The sequence below is a fragment of the Martes martes genome, assembly GCF_963455335.1.
Source record: "Martes martes genome assembly, chromosome: 11".
Classification (NCBI taxonomy): domain Eukaryota; kingdom Metazoa; phylum Chordata; class Mammalia; order Carnivora; family Mustelidae; genus Martes; species Martes martes.
Window position 1 is genome coordinate 71185742 of NC_137899.1, and position 24755 is coordinate 71210496.

Here is a 24755-nt window from a genome sequence, read left to right on the forward strand (position 1 = left end):
AGGCTAGCCCAGTAAGGAGGGGCCATGGGTGGGATTCAAACTGTCCTGTGGCCCCAGAGCTGGAGCTTCTTGCATTGGGCTGCACTGCCCCCTGCTGTTCCATCCTCCAATTATCCTGTATGAGAGGGGAAAGGAAGGCGGAGCACCGCCTTGTTCCGTCTCAGCCGAGAATGCATGCATCCTGCTACTCCAAGTTTTCACTGCTCTGTGCATGGCCACAAATGAACGTGAGAGTGTCACAAGTATGATTTTGAGGTTACAAACACATTTTTTTGGTCACTGAATCCATCAACAGTGAATTTTGACTGTACAAGTATCATTCCTCCATTACTGGAAGTCTTATATTTATCCCTACTTCATCATTAAATAGGTATTTGAAATAGAGAGGTAACGGACTCATGCAGTATTTATTTCAATCTTTTGGAAAAGTAACAAGTAATGATGCTTATTGTCCTGAGTCTTTTCTCTTCACCAGGATGTCACGAACATAAAAGCATTGTCTATTATGTGCTCATAATGATCATATTATTTGTGGATTTGCCCACTTGCAAATGCCCTAGCCCAATTCCCTGATCCGCTTGGTTTTTAAAAAGATGTCAACGGGGGTGCCTGGGTGGCTCGGTGGGTTAAAGTCTCTGCCTTCGCCTCAGGTCATGATCTCAGGGTCCTGGGATCGAGTGCCACATCCGGCTCTCTGCTCAGCAGGGAGCCTGCTTGCCTTCCTCTCTCTGCCTGCTTCTCTGCCTACTTGTGATCTCTGTCTATCAAATAAATAAATAAAATCTTTAAAAAATAATAAAGATAAAAATAAAAAGATGTCAACGGTGCAACAATTTAGAGGGATTATTCTTGATTTATTAAAACCCATGTGTCTTATAAACAGTTGCATAAATTATAATTCAACTTGACTCACTCAAGAAAAAATGGACAGCTTAAATAACACTATACTTATTAAAGAAACTGAACTTGTAGTTAAGAACCTTTCCATAAGAAAAATGCCTGCACAGATGACTTCTATGAATTCTACAAAGCATTTATGGGAGAAATCACCACAAGTCTACAAAAATTCTCCCAGAAAATAGAACAGAGAACACAACTAACTCTTTTTATAAGACCAGCGTTATTGATGCCAAAATTAGTCAGAGGTATTACAAGACAAGAAAACTATAGATTGCTATCTCTCATGAACACAGATGCAAAATCCTTATAAAATTTGAGCAAAATGAATCTAGTTATATATATATATATGTGTATCTATATATATATAATAAAAAGGGTTTATCATGAAGGCAAGTTTGGTATACCATCTGAAAATCAATCAATATTAATTCACCATATTAACAGATGTAGAAAATAACGTGCAAAATTCAGCATTCATGAAAAAAAACTGTCAGGAAGCTAATAATAGAAGGTATTTTTCCCAAATTGATAATGAGCATTAATAAAATGCCTACCTTTATTTTGATTTTAAAAAAATTTTTTTTTAATTTTATTTATCTGAGAGAGGGAGAGAACACGAGCGTGGGGGGGGGGTTGGTAGACTGAGTGAGCGAGAGAGAGAGAGAGAGAGAGAGAGACAGACAGACAGACTCCCTGATGAGCAGAGTGCCTGACTTGATCCCAGGATCCTGGGATCATGACCTGAGGTGAAGACAGACGTTTAACTGACTGAATCACCCAGGTGCCCCTGGAATGCCTACCTTTAGCTAACACAATACTTAACAGTGAAAGACTGAATGCCTTCTGTTTAAGATAAAAATGAAGGCAAGGATGGCCAGCCTCACCAATCAATTCAACACTGTAGGAGACTCCTAGCCAGTATAAGAAGATACTTGCATAGGTAAAAGAATATATAATTCTGTACCCTAATAAAAATCATAGGGAATGCAAAATATTCACAACTGGGAAAGTGCCATTATCAGTGTTCACATGGTTTCTCTTATTGGTTTATCAACACAAGGGGGTTTGGCCTTAGGTTTACCACTAAAACAAACCACACAAGGCACAGGCATTCTTCACTTTGGGCAACACAGAACATTAAAATCCAAACTTGCGAAATAATTCATTGCAGGGTTCCTTTAAATGGTAAGCCTGACCAGGAAACTTAAGTACTCATTTATAAATCAATTACTTGACAAAAAGAACCAAGAGAAAGAATCTAAAAAATTACAAGACAGGAGTCACTGCCTGGTGATGATTAATTAGGAAGGAAGATAAAGCTCATCTGATATGTTCCTGCAGCCAGCAGAATTTGATTTCTAAAAATTTAATTTGCAACCAAGTGTTAAGAGAATAGCTACTGCAAAAAAGTGAGTAAGGTAGACAAATAATTCATGTGTGGTGTGCATAAAAAGAAATGTATGACTACCTAAACAGATTTGCTTTTTCCCCATTACCAGGGCAATGTCAGCCAATGCAAATGATACAATCGGTGGGTAAATGCCAAACAAGCTGACTGGTTAAAATGCTAATTCTTACCTTTAAAAGGAAACACCTGGACTCATCAAGCAAGACCAAAGAAGAAAAAACCCACAACTGAACACACATTAACTTTCCATACATTTAACAATAGAATCTGTTAGGCAGTTTGTCCTTGAAAAGGTCAACATACCTCACACCCCGAAGCTCACTGTTTTATGCATCGCATTGAGTGTATAAAGGAGTGACTCTCATTTACTTTTCATTTTGCCTGTACCCACTTGAGTGGTAAAGCCCGCTCCCATGAGTAACTCTCAGGGGGGTGTGGGGCTAGGAAGGAGGAGAAGCGGCTGTGAAAAGCTGGTTGATTTCCTGCTTGAGGTTAATTCTGAAGGAAGTCACAAACCGATGTTTACCTCCTGTACCAGCAAGGGCTTAGACAAAGAGCCTGGACGTCAGCATCTGTCCATAGAGGAGCAGGGTCGAGGAGTCCTGAGCTGCCAGGCTCGGTTGCCAGTCACTCCCCACACTGGGTACGGCATGGGCTGGACACAAGCCGGCTGGCCAGCCGCTGCCACCTCTCCCAGGCAGCCCCGTCGGAGGAGGGGTAAATAATAAAGGAGGTGGGCAGCAATCAGGCCGAGGCACAGCGGAACACCTGAATTCAGAGCTAGGCTGGGCCTCGGGGATCAAAGCCACCAGTAACCTCAATGCCAATGTCACAGACAACAAAACCTGCAAACGAGCCTTTCATACACTGGAGGACAGACAACACTTAGAACGGAAAGACAGCACACAATGCAGGGGCTCTGTTCTCACATAGATAATGTCAGGACCACAGAGGGAAACGACAGGAGAGGCCGAAGGGTGATCTCTGAGCCGATTTCATCCTACCCTGGAGGCCTCGACCATGGGGCACCCTTCCTAAAGCAAACTAGATGCTATGACCACTTGGTTCCTTTTATCCACTGTGCTCTGCTTCTGGTCTGGGCCTCCCACTGCCCAAGCTGTTCTGTTGTCCTATTCATGTCAATCCTTTTCCAGTAAGATTTTTTTTTATATACACATCACTTACTTAGTACCTATTGGTGCTCGGCCCTGATCCTTAATGCATGACCCACTATGTAGTATTCATTCACGAAACCTCTATGGAACATGCACCAGGCACAGTTCTGGAAGCTGGAGAGAATCACTGTGATCAGGACCAATAAAGTCCCAGCCCTCGGAGGTTTTCCTTCTGGAGCAAGGGTTGGAAACAGACTTGAAACGACTAAAACCCAATTCTTTATACAGTTTCAGCTGTGTCAGGTGTTCCAAGAAGAAAAAAAGCAATATGAGCATGAGAGAGAGATCTGAGCGTGCATAGCAGAGAGGAGAGGCTTGAGAAAATGAGAGTTCAACTGAGCCCAGCAGGGTGAACGGGGATCATGTGAGATCGGACAGGAGCAGGAGAGCATGGGTTCAAGCAGAGTGGAGCATTAAGAGACAGGACCAGGCAGGTGGGCAGGGTGATGTCACAGGGCCCGAGTGATCAGTTCTCTTCTGTGTCCTCAAAACAGAGCACAACCAGGGGTTGTGAGCAAGGTTGCTGGGAGCAACATCATCTGGTGTGAGTTCCCGTTATGGCCATGCAGATGGATGGGAGAGAAGATAGGGAAGTGAGGATGGACATGCCCAAGGGAGTGCAGACAATGCGGCACATGTGAGAGGGTGTGGAGGCCCAAGAGCATCTCAGGAGAGGTGGAGATAAAGGGCAGAAGGGAGAAGAAGTTTTCAAGGATGGCTAAGAGCTATGTAGGGCTTGGTGTTGCCATATACTGAGACAGGAGGAGCCGGCTGGGAGGGACAAAGTGTTTGAGGTACCTGTGAGGTATCTGCATGGAGAAGCCGAGGACAGATGGCTACTCAGGTTTGGAGCCTAGAGGAGAGATCAGGCCTAGAAATACAGATGTGAGAGTGGTGTCAGGACACGGGCCACAAACTCAGGTGAAGTAGGTGGGATGAACCCCGAGTCTCATTCAGGTCTCCTTGCTACACAGTACCTTCTTCCCTTCCCCAGATCACAATGGCTGCACCTTATCAATCGAATTCCCTGCTCAAAGTCAGCTTTCATGGTAGACTAGCAGCAGACTGAGGGCAAGAACTGGATGTTTCACTTGCTATAAACATCTCTAACATCATACCTGGCGTGGGTTCCACCCACAATACACATTTGCTGAATGAATGAACAACAGCACGAGTCTACCGGATATGAGGGGCAGCTGAAACAGAGCTCTGTGTCTTCATGTATCAACGCAGCTAAAACAGGAAGACAGCAGGACACACACTCTCTGGGTCTGGCTTACAATGACTCCCTCTGCGGGTCCTTGCCCGAGCCACCAGGGGAATGCCCCTACTCGCAATCCTTCACGGCAAGGACTGCAGCTGTTTATGGAAATGAAACCAAGACACACATCCCAGCCCCGATTTCCCCTGCACATCAGCACCAGTGTGGATGAGTGAAGCGTAAGAAATGAGAAGATGTGGCTTTCAACTATTCCCCAGTAGTGCGCTTGCACATGCCAATCAGTATTGAAAGGTTTAGGGGAAAAAAAAAAAAAGATAGAGAAATAGTTTAAATTGGGGCCTTGATGTTTACATGTATTTTCAAACAGATAAAACTTAGGCTCAACTACGATTTTGGTGATGCTTCCTCCTCAATCTCTATACCTCAGATCAACTCCTTCTGCCATTGGCAAATTGGTCTTCTCCAAAATTTAGACCTTTTTGTGGCCCTCAGGAAACAGGAAGAATAGAATTGTGAGGAAAAAGTGAAAATGAGTTGTTCAATTTTTACACTTTAAATATGTCTGCCTGGACCCCAGATGACTTAGACATCAAATACCAGTCTATATAGATTTCAAATCTTAGTGCTGGTCTTCAGGTTTGACCAGATGCCCTAAACTCTGACCTTGGGGTGTGACTGGAGGTGGGGGGTGGTTGGGGTGTGTGACTGGAGGCGGGGGGCATTTGGGGGGTGACTGGAGGTGGGGGCGGTTGGGGGGTGTGACTGGAGGCACGGGGCATTGGGGGGGGGGGTAATTCTTTCTGGCTGTGGAATGGCTCCAGCCCTGAAGTTGCCCATGGACCCTTAACTTGGCTTGAATCTTCCTATGATTTTTGTCATTCCCTTCTTTGGTGTTGACTATATGTGTCCCTCTGTCTTTTCTCTGTATTAATTTCTAACCTGAGCTCAACCAGAAGTATTCTATACTCGTGCTGGTTTCTATGCATGCTTCCTCTGGTTTTTTTTTCCTCCTTGGGATTCGTGTTGGTTTTTATGCATCAACCTGACTGTGCCATGGGGTACCTGGATATTTGGTTAAACATTATCCTGGGGACGCCTGGGTGGCTCAGTTGGTTAAGCAGCTGCCTTCGGCTCGGGTCATGATCTCAGCGTCCTGGGATCGAGTCCCACATTGGGCTCCTTGCTCGGCGGGGAGCCTGCTTCTCCCTCTGCCTCTGCCTGCCACTCTGTCTGTCTGTGCTCCCTCGCGCTCTCTCTCTAACAAATAAATAAATTAAAAAAAAAAAAAAAACATTATCCTGGGCATGTCTGTGAGAGCATATCTGGATGAGATTCACATTGGAATTGGAAGCTCGAGTAAAGCAGGTTGCCCTCCTCAGCATGGGTGGGTCTCATCCAATGCACTCAAGGCCTGAATAGAACCAAAGGAGACAAAATGGAGAATTTGCTCTTTCTGCCTGTCTTTGAGCAGATACTTCAGTCTTGCCTTCAGACCTGAACTGGAACTTCCACCATGGGCTCTCTCAGGTCTCCAGCTGACCAACTGTAGATGTTAGGCATTCTCAGCCTCCGTCATCACTTGAGCTCACCCCTTATACAAAACCTTATACACATACACACACACACAGACCCATACTGGGTCTGTTTCTCTGGAGAACTCTATCAGAATTCAAGCACAAAGACAACTGTTAAAACGATTTGTCTTTTCTGGGGAGCTTATAACATCTAGGTTTTTTTCCTAAAATGTTTTGAAATTTATTTCCTTATTTATTTTCTCAACTGTACTCTGTATTCCTCTCTCTGGATACTATCAACTCTCAGAAAATAAGGTCACTTTCTCAGATTCTTCTCACTTCGATCTCACTAACCATTTCTTTGCTGATCAGAATTAAGCTCAAAGTAGCAACTGTCTTCACCATCGTCTATGTTCTGAGAAATACTCTCAAAAACTAAGTATTTGGTCTTTGACTGATGATGTATGTAGTTGATACCTGGTAATGTCCTTATCTCTACTTTATCTTGTCCTATTTTAGATTTATAATTTTATGTCAGGAAAGTGTCATTGGTAACATCCTTCTGACTAAGATGTATATACTCACACAAACATAGCGCTTAAAATCTCATTTTTAAAACTTTCAATCCATAAATAAAACTTACAGATTTCTAAGTGTTTTTTTACCTTCTTATCTGCAGGTGAGCTATCACAAGCTTTTGAGTCTGTCTGTTTTACCCATATGCGGTAGAGAGGATAATCATCTCCCGAAGATGTCCATGCCTTAGTTCCCAGAACCTGGGAACAGCTAAGGGCAATACAGACACTATAGAAGTGATTAAATTAAGGGTCTTGATTATCCTGGATTATCTGGATGGACCCAATATAAACACAGGGGTCCTTGAAGGTGAAAGAAGCAAGAGAGTCAGAGTCAGAGAGAGATCTCGTGATGCTCCACTGCAGGCTTTGAAGATGGAGGAAGGGGCCACAAGCCAAGGAATGCAGGTGGCCCCTACAAACTGTAAAAGGCAAGAAAACAGATCTTCTCCTATTCCTCCACAAAGGAATACAGCTCTACAGACACCTTAATCCCCTTCATTTTAGCCCAGGGAGAAGGATTTTGGATTTCTCCCTGCCGAAATGTAAGATACAAAGTTTATGTTGTTTTAAACCATTACATTTGTAGTAGCTGTTACAGTATCAATAGAAAACTAACACCAAGTACCTGGTCTGGACCTCTGCCCCCTATACTTGGCACCCCTGCTCCTAATCCTGGGGGAGGCCCTGATCACTGAAGAAGAACCCCTATGCCTCTGAGGAGCAGAGTTTGCAAAACCACTGCAAGAAACAGCTTTTCTCCAAGAGGAGATGTTTTCCTGGGGAAAAATTAGAAGGTTTGAAATTTCTTTTATTTCCTGAAATATAATTTCAGGGTGAAAAAAAAAACACCTCAGAAACAAATAGTCCATCAATAGGACAAAAAAATAAATTAACCAAGATAAATTCATTCAGAATGGAATATCATCCAATTAAAATAAAAAAAAGAATGAAAGAATGAACTAGAGATGTATCTCACAGTTTGGATAAATAGAAAAGTCTATTAGTCAAAAATAAGCACTCTATGGAATGACATACAACATAATGTCATCATACAAAGACTAAAGATTAAAGATATTTGAAAAGATGAGAAAAAGATACATTCTTAAAGATTTGTAATAAAAGCAGAGAAAATACAAACAGCAATCTCTGATAGTGGGAATTTCTCTGAAGTCAGTAAATGCAGGAGAGCCTAAATATATCTCTAGCGACCGATTTCTTAATAAAAGATCTAAAGCAAATACCCGATACTACTGAGATTTATTAATGATTTACTATCTTACACTCTGTTCTTTTCTATATGTTTAAAATATTTTACAATAATATAAAAAAAGTTTGTTTTTTTTTTACTATATTTGAAACCTTATTTCAAAAATATACACACATATGCATTCATGTGGAAAGAGAATTCTCAGGAGAGTCAATTTTTAGAAGTTTATTTAGTGACAGCGATAGAAACTTCTTAAAATAAGCTTGAAAATGAGGCTAATATTTTATTTCAAGAAAAACTAGAAGGAAAAGGCAGTGGGATTTAATAACAGGTATTATGACAAAACCAATTCAGTAACTGGTCATGTACTAGTATAAAATAAAAAATGACAATACATCAAAACTTTCACTCAGTTTCAGAACACAAATCGATGGAAACATTTTAAGAACAAAGAGACAAACAAATAAGGATCATATCAGGTCCCTGTAAGCCTCTCTGAAAGAAAAGGTTAAATTCTGTTGAATAAAAAATAAAATAAAATCTAGGTGGCTCCGTTGGTTAAATGATTGCCTCTGGCTCAGGTCATGATGCCAAGGTCCTGGGATTGAGCCCTGCATCGGGCTCCCTGCTCAGAGGTGGAGTCTGCTTCTCCCTCTGCCCCTCACCTCTGCTCATGCTCTCTCTCACTGTACCCTCTCTCCAATAAATAAATAAAAATCCTTTTTTTTTAAAAGATTTTATTTATTTGACAGAGGGAGAGAGAGAGCGAGAAAGGAAACACAAGCAGGGGAGAGAGAGAGAGAGGGAGAAGCAGGCTTCCTGCTGAGCAGAGAGCCCAATGTGCAGCTCAATCCCAGGACCCTGGGATCATGACCTGAGCCGAAGGCAGACACTTAACAACTGAGCCACCCAGGTGCCCCAATAAATAAAATCTTTAAAAAAATAAATAAAATCTGCATGCCTGACATCACCACCAGTTTATGATCAGAATCAATAATTCAATCAGGGTTTTCATTCTTTCTAGAAATAAAGCTTTGACAGCCATGCTGCTATATTTGGCCACTTAATCCATTTATTCTGTTATCCAAACATACAATGCTTTTGAGAAAGGAATTTTCTGCTTCCTCTTTCTAATTGCTTCTGCTGACCTATGATTACCAGGGGTAATCAAAGTAAGCAATGGCTTTTCAGAAAGTGTTTCATTCATGAGACTCACCACCCTACCTGGATTGGTATACAGCTGGCTTTCCACGGTTTTGCCAATGCACTGCAGCTTCACAGCCTGCAGGGAGTCATCCACATGCACGATGGTCGGCAGACTGCCCAGGGTGTCCTGTACCAAGTTGGCTACTTCCCTGACATCAAAGAGCTTCAGCAGCTCGGAGTACACAGCTGGGAAGGAACTCAGAAACACAGCCTTGAAAGGAAGAGATTTAAATTAACTCCAAGATCTGCCCCAAGAAATCTGCTGTAAAATGTCAATGAGTTTAAGACTATGACAAATAATTTTGAATGATTAAAAAAATGAAGTAAGATGGCTCCAGTACCTAAAGCTAAAAGGCTGCAATTAAAAAAAAAAAAAAAAAAAAGCCATGTTCTAAAATGTGCAAGGATGCAATATAATAAAACTGAGAAATTCTGGAAAATCACTGACATTAGCAAAATGATTGGCAAAAATTGCACAGAATCAGCAAAATGCAGCATGATCAAATGGAAAGAATGCTCAACCAAGGCCTGGAATGCCATCACTTATATTTCCTTTCTCTTTAGAGGTTTCTCAAGTGCTCATCTAAATCTCATTTACCTTGAAGAAACCAACACATTGATTCCCGAAAGCACTGAAGTTATGGTTAAAGAAAAAAACAAGAGAGAGAACCAGAAGACCTAGATTATATGTACTACCGGCTTGGCCTCTAATCAACTCTGTGACCTTGGACAAGTCACTTTAGCCCCTTGGGTTTCAGTTTTATCACCTGTAAGATCAAAAGATCATTATAACAAACCTTTAGGTTGCATTGATATTTACTATAACCCCAGAACTGTGTGTACTAAGAACAATATTCTTTATGTAAGTGAAGAGGCTTGCTAACCATTTTTTAAGGGGAAAAAAGTGCTAGTATCAAATCCTAAGGGACACAAATTGGGCTAGGATGGTACATCAAAACAAACCCTGTCTTTTGAATTCCACAAAAGGAGGGCAATCGAAGGAAGCATCGACCAGCCTCCAGTCTATCAAGTCGGGGGGAAGGAGGCACATGTTTCTAATATGCTAATATTCAAGTGTTAGCTGGCTTACCAATGAGATCTGACACCAGCAAAAAGTAGGTCGAGTCTACATGTGCTGATGATTCAAATACAGAGTCAAATTCAAATTCATGGGTTTTGGCATTTATCTGTACAGCAGCAGCAGAAATATTTGCAAGAGCCAAGACCCGTTTTTGACACCAGAACCATCAAAATGCTTCAGGGGCTGCAGTCAACGGCTACGTTCCCCTTGACTCTTAAACAGTAGAGGTTTACTTGGATACATTTAAAATTAATAACTTGGTATTCTCTGTTAAAGACTATATTTATATAACCTTCATTTCACTCTGCAAAGAGCTGAGTCATACAGATGAAGTTAAAGAAATAAGATACAATAAAATGAGCCCAGCCTTCTGATTACTGAAAAGTCAACTACGTTGATATTCCTCAGGAATCTTTTCATTTATCTGTTACTTCTTTATTTATAGCTCTTTACTTCAAAAACGGATCTGAATATGACTGCAGTGAAGATACATGTATTAAAAAGGATACAGGCACAAGCACCTTGTGATAAGGGCAGAAAGATAGTTGGATCAAGATATCTAAGCTAAGGATTTTTACTGCAAATAAGAAGAAAAGCCTAATTTTATTTTGACCTTCTTGGTAGCCAAGACAAATAGAGAAAGATAATTATTAGGAATTTGGGGCAGGGTCATAGACCTCAACTCCTTCTGACATTCCTCTTCTGCTCTTGGGGATCCAGGGAAGGGATCTGCCCGTGGAAGGGGAAACCAAGAAACACAGCTCCAACCCCTGAGTGGGCTGGCAGTCCTGTTGGGGCCGGGCTCCCAAAGACAGAGTCATTAGTGAGCCAGGGTTAGGGCAGGAGGACTAAATGAGCATGCTGGTAGAGTGAGGATGGCCTGATCTGTGGGGCACTATAAATTGATAGAACAGGAAGGCTTTCTGGAATGGCTGCTCTGCCTCCAGACGACAGCATTTGCCCCGAGTCAGAGCCCACAATGAAAAAATGCAAAAGAGAGCAAGGAAACTGGGTTTTGGACTCAGACCAGTGGATATCTCTAGCTCTGGACGTGCAGAATTCTAAGATGACCCCAAGATCTTTTCCCCTCAGTGTTGTCCCTGTGACTAAGTTATGTTACATGGAAAAAAGGATTTTGCAGGTAGAATGAAGGTTACTAATGAGCTGATTTTAAAAAATATGGAGATTTGGGGCACCTGGGTGGCTCGGCTCGGGGTCCTGGGATCGAGCCCTGCATTGAGCTCTTTGCTTGGCGGGGAGCCTGTTTCCCACTCTCTCTGCCTGCCTCTCTGCCTGCTTGTGATCTCTCTCTGTCAAATAAATAAATAAAATCTTTAAAAAAAATATGGAGATTATCCATTTGGGCCTGACCTAATGACATGACCCTGATCCTTTAAAGCAGAAGTTTTCTCTAGCTCATGGTGGGAGGATTCAGAGAGATGTGAAGCATGAGAAGGATTGGACATATTATCGCTGGTTTTGAGGATGGAGGGGCCACATACCAAGGAATGCGAATGGGCTCTAGGAGCTGAGAACACCCCTCTTCTCCTCCAATCCCTTGCTGATAACCAGCGAGGAAATAGGAATCTCATTCTTAAGAACACTTGGAAGATTCTGAAATTGAATTCTTCCCCAGAACCTCCAAACAAGCCATCGAGGCCAACACCTTGATTTTGGCTGTAGGAGACCGTAAATAAAAAATCCAATCAACCCTTCTTATCTACAGAATTGTGAATAAATGGATGTTATTTAAAGCCAGTAAGCACTTGCTTACTTGTCACGCAGCAATAGAAAAGTCATGTGCAGGGTCAATGAGATTAGTAATGCCTTCATTCTCAGAAAAGAGAGCCATGAAGGTGTGAGGTCAAAAGGGAACTTGGAATAAAAAAAGCTCTAGCGTATGTATTCCCCTTTCTCCCAAAACATAGAGGGACAAAGTCCTCTTTGCTTAATAAAGAAAACTAACCACTTCGTCATTTTCTATGAATTCTCTCAGCATCAACCTAAAAGAAAATGATCACATCACATGTGCCTGGGTCATCTCAGGGCAACTGCTAAGACACAGTGGAAACATAACTAAGGAAAAAGACTATTTCCCTAATTTTATAGAAGGGAAAAGACCTCTTGAGTCCCTAGGAAGGCATGTCACTGAGAAACCATGACTTAAACTTACTCTTAAGAGAGTATTTTTTTCAGATGTGAGTTTAAAAAGTTTTGTCCCTATTAACCAGTAAAGGTTTAAGATAAAAAATCTCAACTGCAATAGCTTTCATAAAAGTAGTGAGTTTCTGAGAACTCTGATCTAAAGGAATACTTGATTAGCTTGTTGGATTATCTTTTTTAAGTATCAACTGCTGAAAGTAGTGTTTGGCTAGTGGGCAATTTGACTTTGAGGTATCTGGCAAGTTCCTCAAGCGTGGGGATTGTGCCATTGGCAACAGAGGCCAAAATGTCATTAAAAGAGCCTGTATTGTATCCTTGCCCATGTGTAAGGATTAATTTACTTGTGTAAAGAAGAGATCAACAAGAACAGCCACCACAAGTCAGAAAAAGCACAGCACTATCGTTAGAGGGTTGGTACATTTCTGGTTTTCCCCCCTTATATGTAATGCCTTCCAAATGTCAAATGGCACCAAGTTATCATGTTACTCTAAGAGATCTAGTTAGTTTTGTCTTCTAATCTCCCATTTCCCCTGCTAATTCTCAGTGATGATAAATCTCTAGTCTCCAGGGGATGGCAGCAAAGAGGCTGCTTCTCCATCTGACAGGTTTTTAACCAAGTCTTTAGAACTAAAAGTGTATCAGAAGGATTAAGAAAATGTAGGGTAAGGTATTGAGAAGGATTGCTCAGCACACATTCAAGGCCATGCTACTTGGAAACTGGATAAACCCTGTCCTTAAACAAAACCCGTGGAGCTACTCCAAGTAATAGCATTTAGCAACAGCTGCCCAGCACTGGTCAAGTAAGATCAGTCCCAGGACGATTAGGGTCAAGATATATAAAACAAAACAACATGTCAGTTTAGCCAAGTCCCATACAATGAGTCTCAAGTTGACAGATTAAAATGCGGTGCAAGGCTTGGGGTAAACAAGGGTAACAAGTTGGCTCCAGGGAACTTCCTTCCTCAAGGCGGATGGTGACGCCGTGTCCACACACCAGCGTGTGTTTTGGGAACTGAAATCCAGGCTGCTGCAGACCAACAGTCTCCCCACAAACAGTGAGAGCAGTTGGAGGAAAGGCAACCTAACTTCTGCTATGCTGCTGCTCGGAAGCTAGGGGACCTTTTTAAAATCTGCAAAGTTCCTCGCACTCCGTATATCAACAGGAGAGATGGATTTCTCATGGAGAAAACATCCCGCTGCTATGTAAACACAAATAAACTGGACTCGTTTTTGCTTTCCCGAGCAGAGATGAAAAAACATTACCTGTGATTGAGATAAGGCTCCCGACCCTTTGCTTTCTTGAGAAAGGAAGAAACGGACTGACATAAGGAGCTCCTGAATGCAGCAGCGAAATTCCTCTTCATTTTGTCCACCAGTGGCGAGGGAAAAGAGCCTTCGAGATTGCACTATGTACTTAAAAATATATTCTTGTGCCTTAAAATGAAATGTTTTAAAAGTTAGTCTCAAAGGAAACCGAGAGGATTTAACACTGACACAGCATAAAAACCATGGGACAACATCAGAAATTTAAATTATTGGTTTAAACACTAAGACCCACAGGAGATTTTTGAACAGAATTTACTTGTGGGGGAATTGCCATTTTTCTCGGATGCTAATGAGAGAAAATGTATAGCTAATTTGAAAATTCTTTCTAATTCTCAAGAAGTAGGAGCCTGAGATGCTTTCGATCCTCAGGTGGTTTTTAAAATTTAGTTAACAGAGGGGCGCCTGGGTGGCTCAGTGTGTTAAAGCCTCTGCCTTCGGCTCAGGTCCTGATCCCAGGGTCCTGGGATCGAGCCCCGCATCGGGCTCTCTGCTCATCAGGGAGGCTGCTTCCTCCTCTCTCTCTCTCTGCCTGCCTCTCTGCCTACTTGTGATCTCTGTCTGTCAAATAAATAAATAAAATCTTTAAAAAAAAATAAATAAAATAAAATTTAGTTAACAGAGAGATACTTGTCTGCTTCTCAAAAATTACTGTGCTTTGCTGGCAGGTCCTCTTGCCACTTAGCATTTTACCTTCCATCAGACCAACGTAATAAATTTATAATTAGGAAACTACTTGCTTTAAAAAGTGCATACCTGTCATCGCATTATCTACTGACATCAAACAGAGTGGCACTCAACGACAGGACATGAGAGGACTCTCAGACCTGCTACTGGACAATTCCTTTAAGAACCTCCATTCTTCATGAACACATTTGCAAGTGAAGTGTTAGCATCTCCATCAGAGCACTAAGGGCCCAGGCATGTGGGCAGCATTAAACCCCAAGACCCAGTAAAACCTCAGGTCTCCTCACTGCGATACTTGCCAAGCCACCCTATTCTCTCTCAAACTGTCAGACAAATTGTTCTCAAATGGCCTCTGTCGGGTGTTGAAGGCAAGAGCTGGGAAACTGCAAGCTGAACTGCCCATCCGTGGTCTTCTGTCCTAAGACCTCCCTCCTGCCAACCCTAGACTTCACTCCAAGGGTTCTGGAGCTCAGAGGTACAAGGATTCAATCCCCAGCAGTTCCAGTGGGTGAGCCTGGCAAAGCTTCTTTCAAATTTCATCAGCTCTGGAGGAGCATAAACTGATTAACATCCTTGAATTGGAATGCCAGTACTATATCATCACCAATTACTGTCTGTGTAGAGGAAAGCAATTAGTTTAGGCATCACCATGCAACAGCTCTGTTTGATAACATTATCTGCTATCACCGGCGTGTCCTTACCTTCAACACCTCCTGGATGTGCTCTTGCCGTTCCGCTTCCGTTATCCTGTCCACGTACCACTTGAGAACTTTGATGAGATCTCTGAAACACAGGGGAAGAGAGACAGAAGGTGGACTTGGTCGAGTTCTCAGTTGAAAGCCAAAAATCCAACATTTTTATCATGAGGAGACTTCTTTTCCCATCAGTCCTCACAGCGCTCTGTCAGACCGCTTCATCTCATGATATTAGGAATGTGCACACCAACATCACTACCCCTCTCTGAAGCTGAACAGAGAAATACTTCCTCCCATTGAGATTCTCCTGGATACGGCCGTGTCCCATTGACCCTGCTGTTTCTGGCAAAGCTTCCCAATGGATAAACACAAACACCAGAGAAAAGGACTCTGGCCAAGAAAGGGCCTCGAAGTCTGACCGCCACAGTCCATCTTGGACAACTGATAATTGGGATTTCTTCCCCAGTGACCATGTAAACAGCTGGATGAAATACTCAGTTGGAGGCAAAAGTGGGTGTGGGGAAGGATAAGACAACAACTCCCCACTTCAGATCACATGCCCATGGACTGATCTAGCCAATTCTCGGACCTGTGGGAAGAACAAGGCTTATCATCAGAGCGCCTTAGTAAGAGAACTTCCCAAACAGCCAAGTTTGTTTTTTCTTATAAGGAACAAAATTGGAATTTAAAAAAAAACAACAGTAATTCTTAAGATTGCAGTCTTGCTACCTTTACCTTTGTTCTGTTCTTGGTTTCTAGGAAACAGAGCAATTTTTAAAAATGTTCCTCTTTTCTCTCAGTCGGGAAAGAACGCATGGTTGTGGTACAAGGCAGGTGCTGCCAGGAATGTTATTTTGAAGATAAATGTCAGTGAGTTTCTGACCACCTATAGCCCGAGAAGATTCCATAGGCCTTGTCTGTCTTGTTAGGAATGATTATCCTGCTCTCCTGGCCAACGTATAAAGTGTTAGAAATTACACCCTTCCTCTCCAGCTTCCACTGATAATTTCAGTCATAAGTGGTGAGATGTTACTAGGGCCCCAAATGTTAGGCCGAGTGGCAGAGTCAGGACAATGTTTCTAACTTCCCTGATACTACATTTCACTCTCTGTAAAAATCATGATGACACGCCATTCATTGAAATGTTGGAGTATTAAATCTTCACATGCCTTGAGAGGCAGTACCCAAGGTAACAGGATCAAATGCTTATTTGATTACTTATCTTTTATATATCACATGATGGCGGGGGAAAGGGCAAAAACACGATTCCATCTTTTTTTTTAACCACACTTCTGGGAATAAATGATTGTGCGTGTACCTGGCCTTGGTGCTTAAAGTATAAGGTAAAAATACCAGAATAGTGATGGCAGTGTTAGAATGGGGAGAAAGAACTTTGGGGAACAATCCAGAGTTGTATTTAAGCAGGGCGAAAGACCAGGAAGATGTTATACATAGCACAGAAAGAGAGACGCTGTTACCTTCTGGCAAGTATCAACTGGGCTGCAGGGAGGCAGGTAAGAGCTACAGCTTGTCATTATTCATTCACCTTAGCCTTGCCTGCAGAATCTGAGCTAATAGGAAGGGATGAGCTGTGAAAATGGCAGCTCCTATCAAAGGGTCAAGCCCACGGCTGACCTGCTTAATGGCTTCACATGAATCGGCATGCATTAGGCAGGCAGTAGGAACTCAGTAAATATTAACAGACAAATGAGTGAAGGAATTTAAAAAGATACGATGACCAAGGCTATTTTCCTTTCACATTTCTTAAAGACTTCTAGAATAAGCAAGGAATGTGGTGGTTAAATGGGGTTCTTGGCAGCCCGGCTGAAATAAGGAGGCATTGAGACGAAAGAATACCACATGAAATGGAGGCAAGAAGAAAACATTTTATAGTTTAGGTTTTAGGAATAGAATTCAGAAAGGCTTTTTTTGGGGGGAGGGGTCCTTTTATTCAAAGTAAGTTGCAGCCATTAAAAAAAGGATGTGTGAGAAAGAAAGAGATTGACTCAAGAGACACTTCAGTTGTTGTGGTTCATTTCTTCCTACACTCCCTTTTAAATTTTCCTATATTGCTGGTTCTGCGTAGAAAGGCTCAAAAGGAACTGCTTCTAAACCAATTACAAGATAAAGGCCTTACCTGTATGCAAGTGCCCCAGCAAAGTGACTCTCAATATAAGTGTCCATTACAGGTTTAAAATGATGGAATTTGCTATCTTGCAGCAAATTTATTATGTGAACCTAAAAAGAAATTTGAGGTTTATAAAACCAAGTGCAAATTATGTTGTGTTTTTTTTTTTTTTGTGTGGGGGAGGGTTCTTTTTAAATGACTTATGCTATTCAGTGCACATTTCAGAAAGAGCCTTACGAAAGTCAAGACCAAGAGACAAAATTGTTAGGATATAATTGAAGTGAATTTAAACTCACCAAAGAGTCAAATACTTTAGACCCATATTTTTGGGAATTTTCATCTAAAATTCCAAATAAGGTATCCAGTGTATCTTGCAGAAACTGTAAGATAAAGAAATAAATTAATAAAGAAAATATCATCTGCCCTTCCCCTCCAATATTCTTTATTCCATGAATTTCCCAAGAGAGGGATAACAAAACACCATATACCTTTACTATCTCTGAGCCATCGATTTCTTTTATTTTAGAGAGACAGCCTGTGATCTTGTCTGGGTGGGTTCTCCATTTCAAGAGATCAAGCATATCACCTTTCCAACGAGAGAAAGAAGGTTATTCACCTTAGCAGAGAATAGTCTCTCACATGAAAGTGTTTCAGCGGTAAAAGCTAGAGTCCTATACATGTTGCCTAACCCTCCTGGTCATCCAAGTTTCGGGTTCCCCAGACCATGACTAGCTCTCTAAGATGGCATTTATTATATTACAGTGTATTCTAATTATTTCTCTCTTCCCAGTGCTCTTGATTTACAAATTCCTACTCATCCTTCAGTTCCCAGATTAGCTGTTGCTTCATCCAGGAACGCTTCTTTCCTGAAACCTCCAGACTGAGCTAACTGTCCCCGCTTCATGCTCTCACCTCACACTGGCGCTGACCTCACTATTTTAGTTGTTTGTCTTTGTGCCTACTAGATTGTAAACTCCAAGAAAGAAAAAGCCAACATGCTGAGTTAGTATCCCAGCATGGGTACAGAGCAGGCACACAGCTGGCAGTTGATAAATATTTGTTGAATCCTTTTCTGCCAAAGTGGGAGCTTCTTGAGGGTCAGAAACCTGCTTTATTCATATTTGTGCCCCCAGCACACAGCACTCTGCCCAGCAACCAATTCTACCTGGCAATGAAGGTCTTCTTTGGCAGGACAGGAAGGTCCCCTGCACAAGGATGACAAGTCTGGTCAATTGCTGGGTCATCTAGTGAGCCCGTGGACCTGAGAGGGCCAGTTTCTGGAAGTCATGGCCATCTTCCAGCCCAGATTCTGGGCAGGTGCACGGCCCATGTCTTCCATTTCCTTTCCTTCCGAAACCGACAAGATGTGGGCCTGAGTCTACCAGGGTCCTCAGAGAACCTCTTCTCCCGGTGAGGGAAAAAATCCTTCCCTCGGCTTTTCTGGGCAAAAGTTAGGAAGGCTCCTGAACATAGTGGCCAACTTCACTAGTGTCCAGAGAGAGCAGGGAGACAGTGGCATCTGGAGTCAATGAAAGCAGGTAAGAACCGACAAGGCTTGTGTGTGTGCAGGAGTGCACAGAGCAAGTGAACCCGGCAGAGCTGGCTTCCTGGGCTCAGTGGGGCTGGAAGACTAGAACAACCAAGAAAGAATCCAGGAAGGACCTCCCAGGCTTAACAGTGTGAACTCCACTTGAAAGCATTTCAGGAGAAACCCCAGTGGGACTTGCTTAAAGACAGAAAGACCAACATGGAAACGAAAATCTGAAGAAAACAAAAATAAGAAATCGAGGAAGAAGTAGTTGTGATGAAAAAGAAAGATGCTGTAGTGAAGAGAGATGAGAAAAAGCTAAGAATCTTCAGAGGAGGGAGAAGCAACCTTTACCTCAGCCAGATTCAAGAGAAAAACTTCACAAAGGACTTACTAGTGAGAAATTTAGTCTTAAAAAAGAAATATTTATCTACATCAAACAGGGATAAGAGGATGGTTTAGAATTAGAAAAAATGAAGGAATTTGAAAAATAATGACTTGGAGAGAGAAATTTATGGTATTTTCCATAGCAGAAAAACCTGAAAGTGTTTAGTATTCATGACTAACTCAGACATCGTGGAGGTAGGATTGGAACCTTTTTAAAAATGACTGGTTACATGTAGAAGAGTAGGTATTTCCACAGAGGGAGACCTGCTACGGCAGAGGGAGCACCATATTCTTCTCCCGTCTGTTTGCGGCCTCCCTCCCACATACTTCTTACTTCCCGCATCCTACCGCAGGATGCCTTCCTGCCCAGCCATCTTCTCCCACAGTTCCCCAACGCACGACCCCTGCCACTTACTCCTCACTTCCCACTCCACCTCCACTCCAGCTCTCACTCAGTCTCTCTCCTCTCTTTCCTGCCCCTCAGGGCAAGGTGCCCAGGGCCTAGCCCAGTGTGAGGAGTGTGTGCGGAGGAAGGAGGTAGCAGCCCCAGAGGCAGCAGTGGGAAACCAGGAACAGCACTGTCATCAGAAGAGCTGGAGAAGAGAGGACAGTGGTCCAGACAATCAGATGGAGGTGGGCCTGTGGACGTTTCCTGCGAAAAGTCTGATGAATCTCTTGACTGCTCATAATGGAGGAAAGGAAGAGTAAAGCTGTATGTTCCTCTAGGTGTAATTAATCATGTATACAAAGTGCTCAGAATTAAGTCAGAACTGTCATCACCTAGGTCTCTATTTTGCTGTCTGAAGATAGGTTAGTTGCAAATTAGGAGCTATGACCTATTGCTGAAAATGCAAATTTTAAGCATTCCATTCAACAAGCATTTAAGAGTATACTATAGGTTTGACCTACCAAGAGCTAGAAAATAGATGGATGACATAATCCCTACTTGTTTTTTATTTTAAATCACACTCTCAGGAAAAGACTGAATGAACCACCCATTATTTGGGGGATAAGGGGATGTGGGCAAGTCAGCAACTGTACAATTAACTGTCAGGCTAAATTTAAGCACTGTTTTTAAACCTTTTTAAAAGTTGTGTTTAACAGCCCAAGGAAGAAAACAAGTAAGTAAAACCATTTATTCTCTGATCCCTACTTTCAAGAAGCTTTAAGTACCTCCTTGATCTGGCCGTCCCTGATGTCCGGCAGGGTGCTCCGGCCTTGAAACACTAGCCCTGAACAATACTGGAGTACAGAATCGGTGCAGAGACTCACTTTAGGGATCATGAAATGCAAATCTGCTGTAAGAAACTATTTCTAGAGACCGTATCACTTGCTAAATGCCCAACTGTAATGGAAATGGGATTTGTCTATTTTCCAATTTGAGTAAAATGAATACAAAGCAATTTAATTCCAATTTGGAAGTGGATTACTTTTACACAGAAACGTGTGTCTAGCATGTAAATTCCAGAAAGATCAACTAACTTCCTTCCTCCTTCTCATCTCTTTGAAACACAGTATTTATCGCCTGGTTCATTCCCAGCTGTGTTACACTGACAAGGTTAAACAAACACAAATGATAATTAAGTACTTGTCAGTGTCCAAAAAGGAGACAAGCATTGTCCTTCCTATAGTGAGATGTTTAATATAATGACTTCTAAATACGTTTATTTATCCATATCTACCTGAAAAAGTTCTCCACTTTTACAAAGCAGCAACTTCTAATTTTTAGGATTTGGTTCTGTTTTATGTTCACAATTCTGTCTAACAACCTAAACCTGAGAACAAGAAAAGGTTAAGTCGGCCAAATACTTTGATGGGAGATAAGCTATTACTAAGATTATCTATGTGGTCGGCAGAACAGCGGCCCCATAGATGTCGATGTCCTAATCTCTGGTACCTGTGAATATGTTTACATTTTATGACAAAAGAGATTTCACAGATGTGATTAAGTTAAAGGTCTTAAAATAGGGGCGACTATCGTGGAAGAGCTAGTGGGCCCAAAGTAATCACAAGGATCCTTAAGACACAGAAGATGGTCAGAGTCTTACCCATGTCAGGGTGCTACACTGCTGGCTCTGAAGACAGAGGAGAGGCCGTGAGCCAAGGAACGCAGGTGGCCCCCTTGGAAGCTAAAAAAAGTAAGCCACACGTTCTTCCCTAGAGCTTCCAGGACAAATGCAGGTGCGCTGACACCCTGATTTTAGTTCAGTGAACAAGATTTAAGATTTCTGACCTCCCGAACTGCTCAATGATACATGTTTGTTGTTTTAAGCCAGTAAATTTACAGTAATTATTCCTACAGCAGGAGGTAACTAATACAACCTGAAATTATTCTACCAGAGGCAATCGGTTAAATGTGAACCTAGGCTCTGTAACAGACATACAACAAATCCTCACAGAATAAGTACAATTTCTGTCTGAAGGAGTCAACAGCAGGTTGATTTTCTTATCTTCATAATCTCCGTAGGGATGACTGGCTCCATAAAAAATAACACCTGAGGTGTGGTAAATGCTTTATAAACTATATCTGGTTCTGTCAGTGAAGTTTTTAAGTAAAATCATTCATCACTGAATACGGATAAACTCTTGATGTTTCTTAACTTGGTGATGGCTACCTTCAACCAAATGTATTAAAAATATGCAGTTGATTTTGAAAAATATTTCTCCAAAAATAATTTTGGAAGGGGAGAAACAAACCAACAACGAAATGTGAAAGGATCATTTGCCAAAGTCCTACATACAAATAGCAGCACTACAAGAGAAACTGAAAGGTAGCTCAAAAGAGGTCAATATTATAATGTGACATTTTACTTCTTTTCTGAGGCCATGTCCTAAGAGAAGAAATACATTTCCTTCTACAAATGCTGTTCTGTGACACAAAAGAAAGAACTAATCGCGCTTACCGATGTTTAGGCACAAGAACACTTTATGAGATTCAATACCTTATTATGAGGTGATTCTCAACATAATGAATCTGACTTATTAATATGGCATTCAGAATGTTAGCCAGAAGCCTTATATGGCAACCATGAAGAATTAAAAAATGTTTCATTTCCTTCCTTCATTACAGATGATGTTTTCATGATGATTTTCCAAGGAGAAGAGCTTGTTTTATTAATCATAACTTGGTAAACAATCACTGACATAAAAAGTATGGTAGAATAGAAAAGCAATATCCAGCTAATTAAACGAAAAACAGCCTTATTCCAAAGCCTACAATTAGCACTGTTTATGGAGCTATAAAACAAGAGAGATTAAATGGTGGTATTCTTTGTCTCTCCCTCTTCCTCTTTTTAAAAAGCAGCTGGTTTTGAAGCGTTGTGCACTTGGGTTTCAATACTGGGATGATTCTGAAGTCTTTAAATTAGATGCATTAACAGACCAATGGGTCGCAAAGGTTTCCATTTTACTGGAGATCACAAACAGAAGGATCAACATTTTTTCTAGTGCAAAGTTCTTAAATATAACACTGGTGTTTATTAAACGTGTCTACCAAAATTCACAGGAGTGATTAAGTACAAGGGCTTTCAAATAAAACAGCATTATACGTTACCATTTTGTGTGAGTTTTGTGGAACAGAGAAAAGATGTTATCCAAAAAGACTCCTTTGTGGCCTTCATGGCTTGATGATTATTTCCAAGAAGGATGCCCTTGGAAAAGGGAAGTTTGAGGTAGCGGGTAGTGTCCTGAAGATTTGTGTTTTCTTCACACTGTTAAAAATATTAAAAACAAAATAAAAAAGGGAGGGATAAGAGACCTCATGAAAATTACTAAGCATCATTTCCATTTCTACTGTTTATGAACTGGGAAACATTCCACACAGGATTACAAATAGAATTTGGCTTTTAAGTAAAATACAACAAAGACAGAGAGAGAAGAAATTAAGCATGCATTTGGGGCTTGCACCAACTTGGGTCCGAATCCCAGTTCTGCTACTTCTCCCAGGAGTAACTCTATCACAATATCTGGCCACGCAAGATCACTATTTCTATCTCTAAAACCTCGGTATATTGTCGTAAGAGTTAGATTCCATAAAGCCTTTTGCGCAGTGCCTGATACACAGGAAGTACACAAGAAATCATATTTGCAGTGACCACAGCATTTAAAAAAAATGTTTAAATTCTTCCAACATCTCATCTGAGGTTGCTACTGAACGCCTCCTTATTTTGAAAACTGGCACTTAAAGGAAACTGTTTTTCAGGGTTCTCTAAGAGTCCTACCATGAGAGAGAAATCTCTACTTCACAGAAGACACCAGCTAACAAATGTAAAAGGAATTACAGATTTAGAATATATAGTTTCATATCCCTAATGTAACTCTTTCTTTAGTCAAAGGTTGTCACTCGGGAATGCTAAAATCAGCAGGAAAATCATTGGATAAAAAATTGGACATTTGGGATGCCTAGCTGACTTAGTAGAGAATCCGACTCTTGATCCCAGGGTCATGAGTTCAAGCCCCACATTGTGTGTAAAGCTTATTTGAAAAAAAAAAAAATGAGAATTAGACATTCTTACGACGCCAATGTACTGACACACCAATTACGACGTCCCAGAAGCAAGGGGACAAATATAACCACATGCATGTGGTGGGGATCAGGCTGTCATTATACTGACGCAGGACAGGGCAAAAACACGTATCACCATCCATAATGTATTCTTACTACAGATGCTGAACTGAATCTAGCATAACAGCAGCTTCCACTTCCACTTCATAGTCAATATGATGAAAAGAACGACATGCTGAACAACACTACAGGGAAGCATCCAGAAAAACCCCGAAGGCAGCACTTTCTGCAGGATGCCTGGCTTTGTCTCTTCAAGTCCAATGTCGTAAGAAAAAAGGATTGGTCTAGACGAACCAGCACCGAAGCTAAATATGACATTTGGTCCCAGATTTGGATCGTCCTGCTGAAAAGAGGTTTTTGCTTTGTTTTGTTCTTGAAATTTATATACTGACTTAAGTTCTAGATGAGATTAAAAACATCAGTGATTAGAAAATCATTACCTGAAAAAGTAGGTTACAAAATGTGAGTATTATGAAGTAACGAAGATGTCCTGCAGCAGGTAAATGGATGAACTGTGGTACACCAGACAATGGACACGATTCAGTGCTAAAAAGAAATGAGCTCTGGAGTCACGAAAAGACACGCAGAGTGAAAGAAGTGAAACTGAAAGAAGTGCAAGAAGTCAATCTGAGAAGGCTCTAGACTGTATGATTCCAGCTACAGGACATTCTGGGAAAGGCAAAACTATGGGGGCAGCAAAATGATGAGTGGTTGCTAGAGGCCGGTGGGGCAGGGATGAATAGGCAGAGCACAGAGGATTTTTAGGGCACTGTGATATTAGAGTGGAGATATGTCATGACTCGTTTGTCCGAACCCACAGAATGTACTACACCAAGAGCGAATCTTAAGGTAAACTATGAACTTTGGGTGATTATGATACGTCAATGTACGTTCATCCTTGGTTTGTTAAAAAAAAAAAAAAAAAAAAAAAGGTACCATGCTGGTGAGGGAGGTTGATAATGGGAGAGGCTATTCATGTGAGCAGGGGG

General features: G+C 41.6%; 1 protein-coding gene across 1 annotated transcript in view; it reads right to left on the reverse strand.

The window, feature by feature from the left end:
* The window catches only part of DOCK4 (dedicator of cytokinesis 4), a 422803-nt gene that overhangs the window by 112167 nt on the left and 285881 nt on the right, over positions 1-24755 (reverse strand). Inside the window, exons 17-23 of the mRNA XM_080818711.1 lie at positions 22756-22912; positions 17776-17873; positions 17584-17667; positions 17297-17397; positions 15166-15247; positions 13718-13888; positions 9229-9421 (exon numbers count right to left, since the gene is read on the reverse strand). Coding sequence (XP_080674837.1) covers positions 9229-9421; positions 13718-13888; positions 15166-15247; positions 17297-17397; positions 17584-17667; positions 17776-17873; positions 22756-22912 — 886 coding nt within the window. The remainder of the gene's footprint in view (positions 1-9228; positions 9422-13717; positions 13889-15165; positions 15248-17296; positions 17398-17583; positions 17668-17775; positions 17874-22755; positions 22913-24755) is intronic.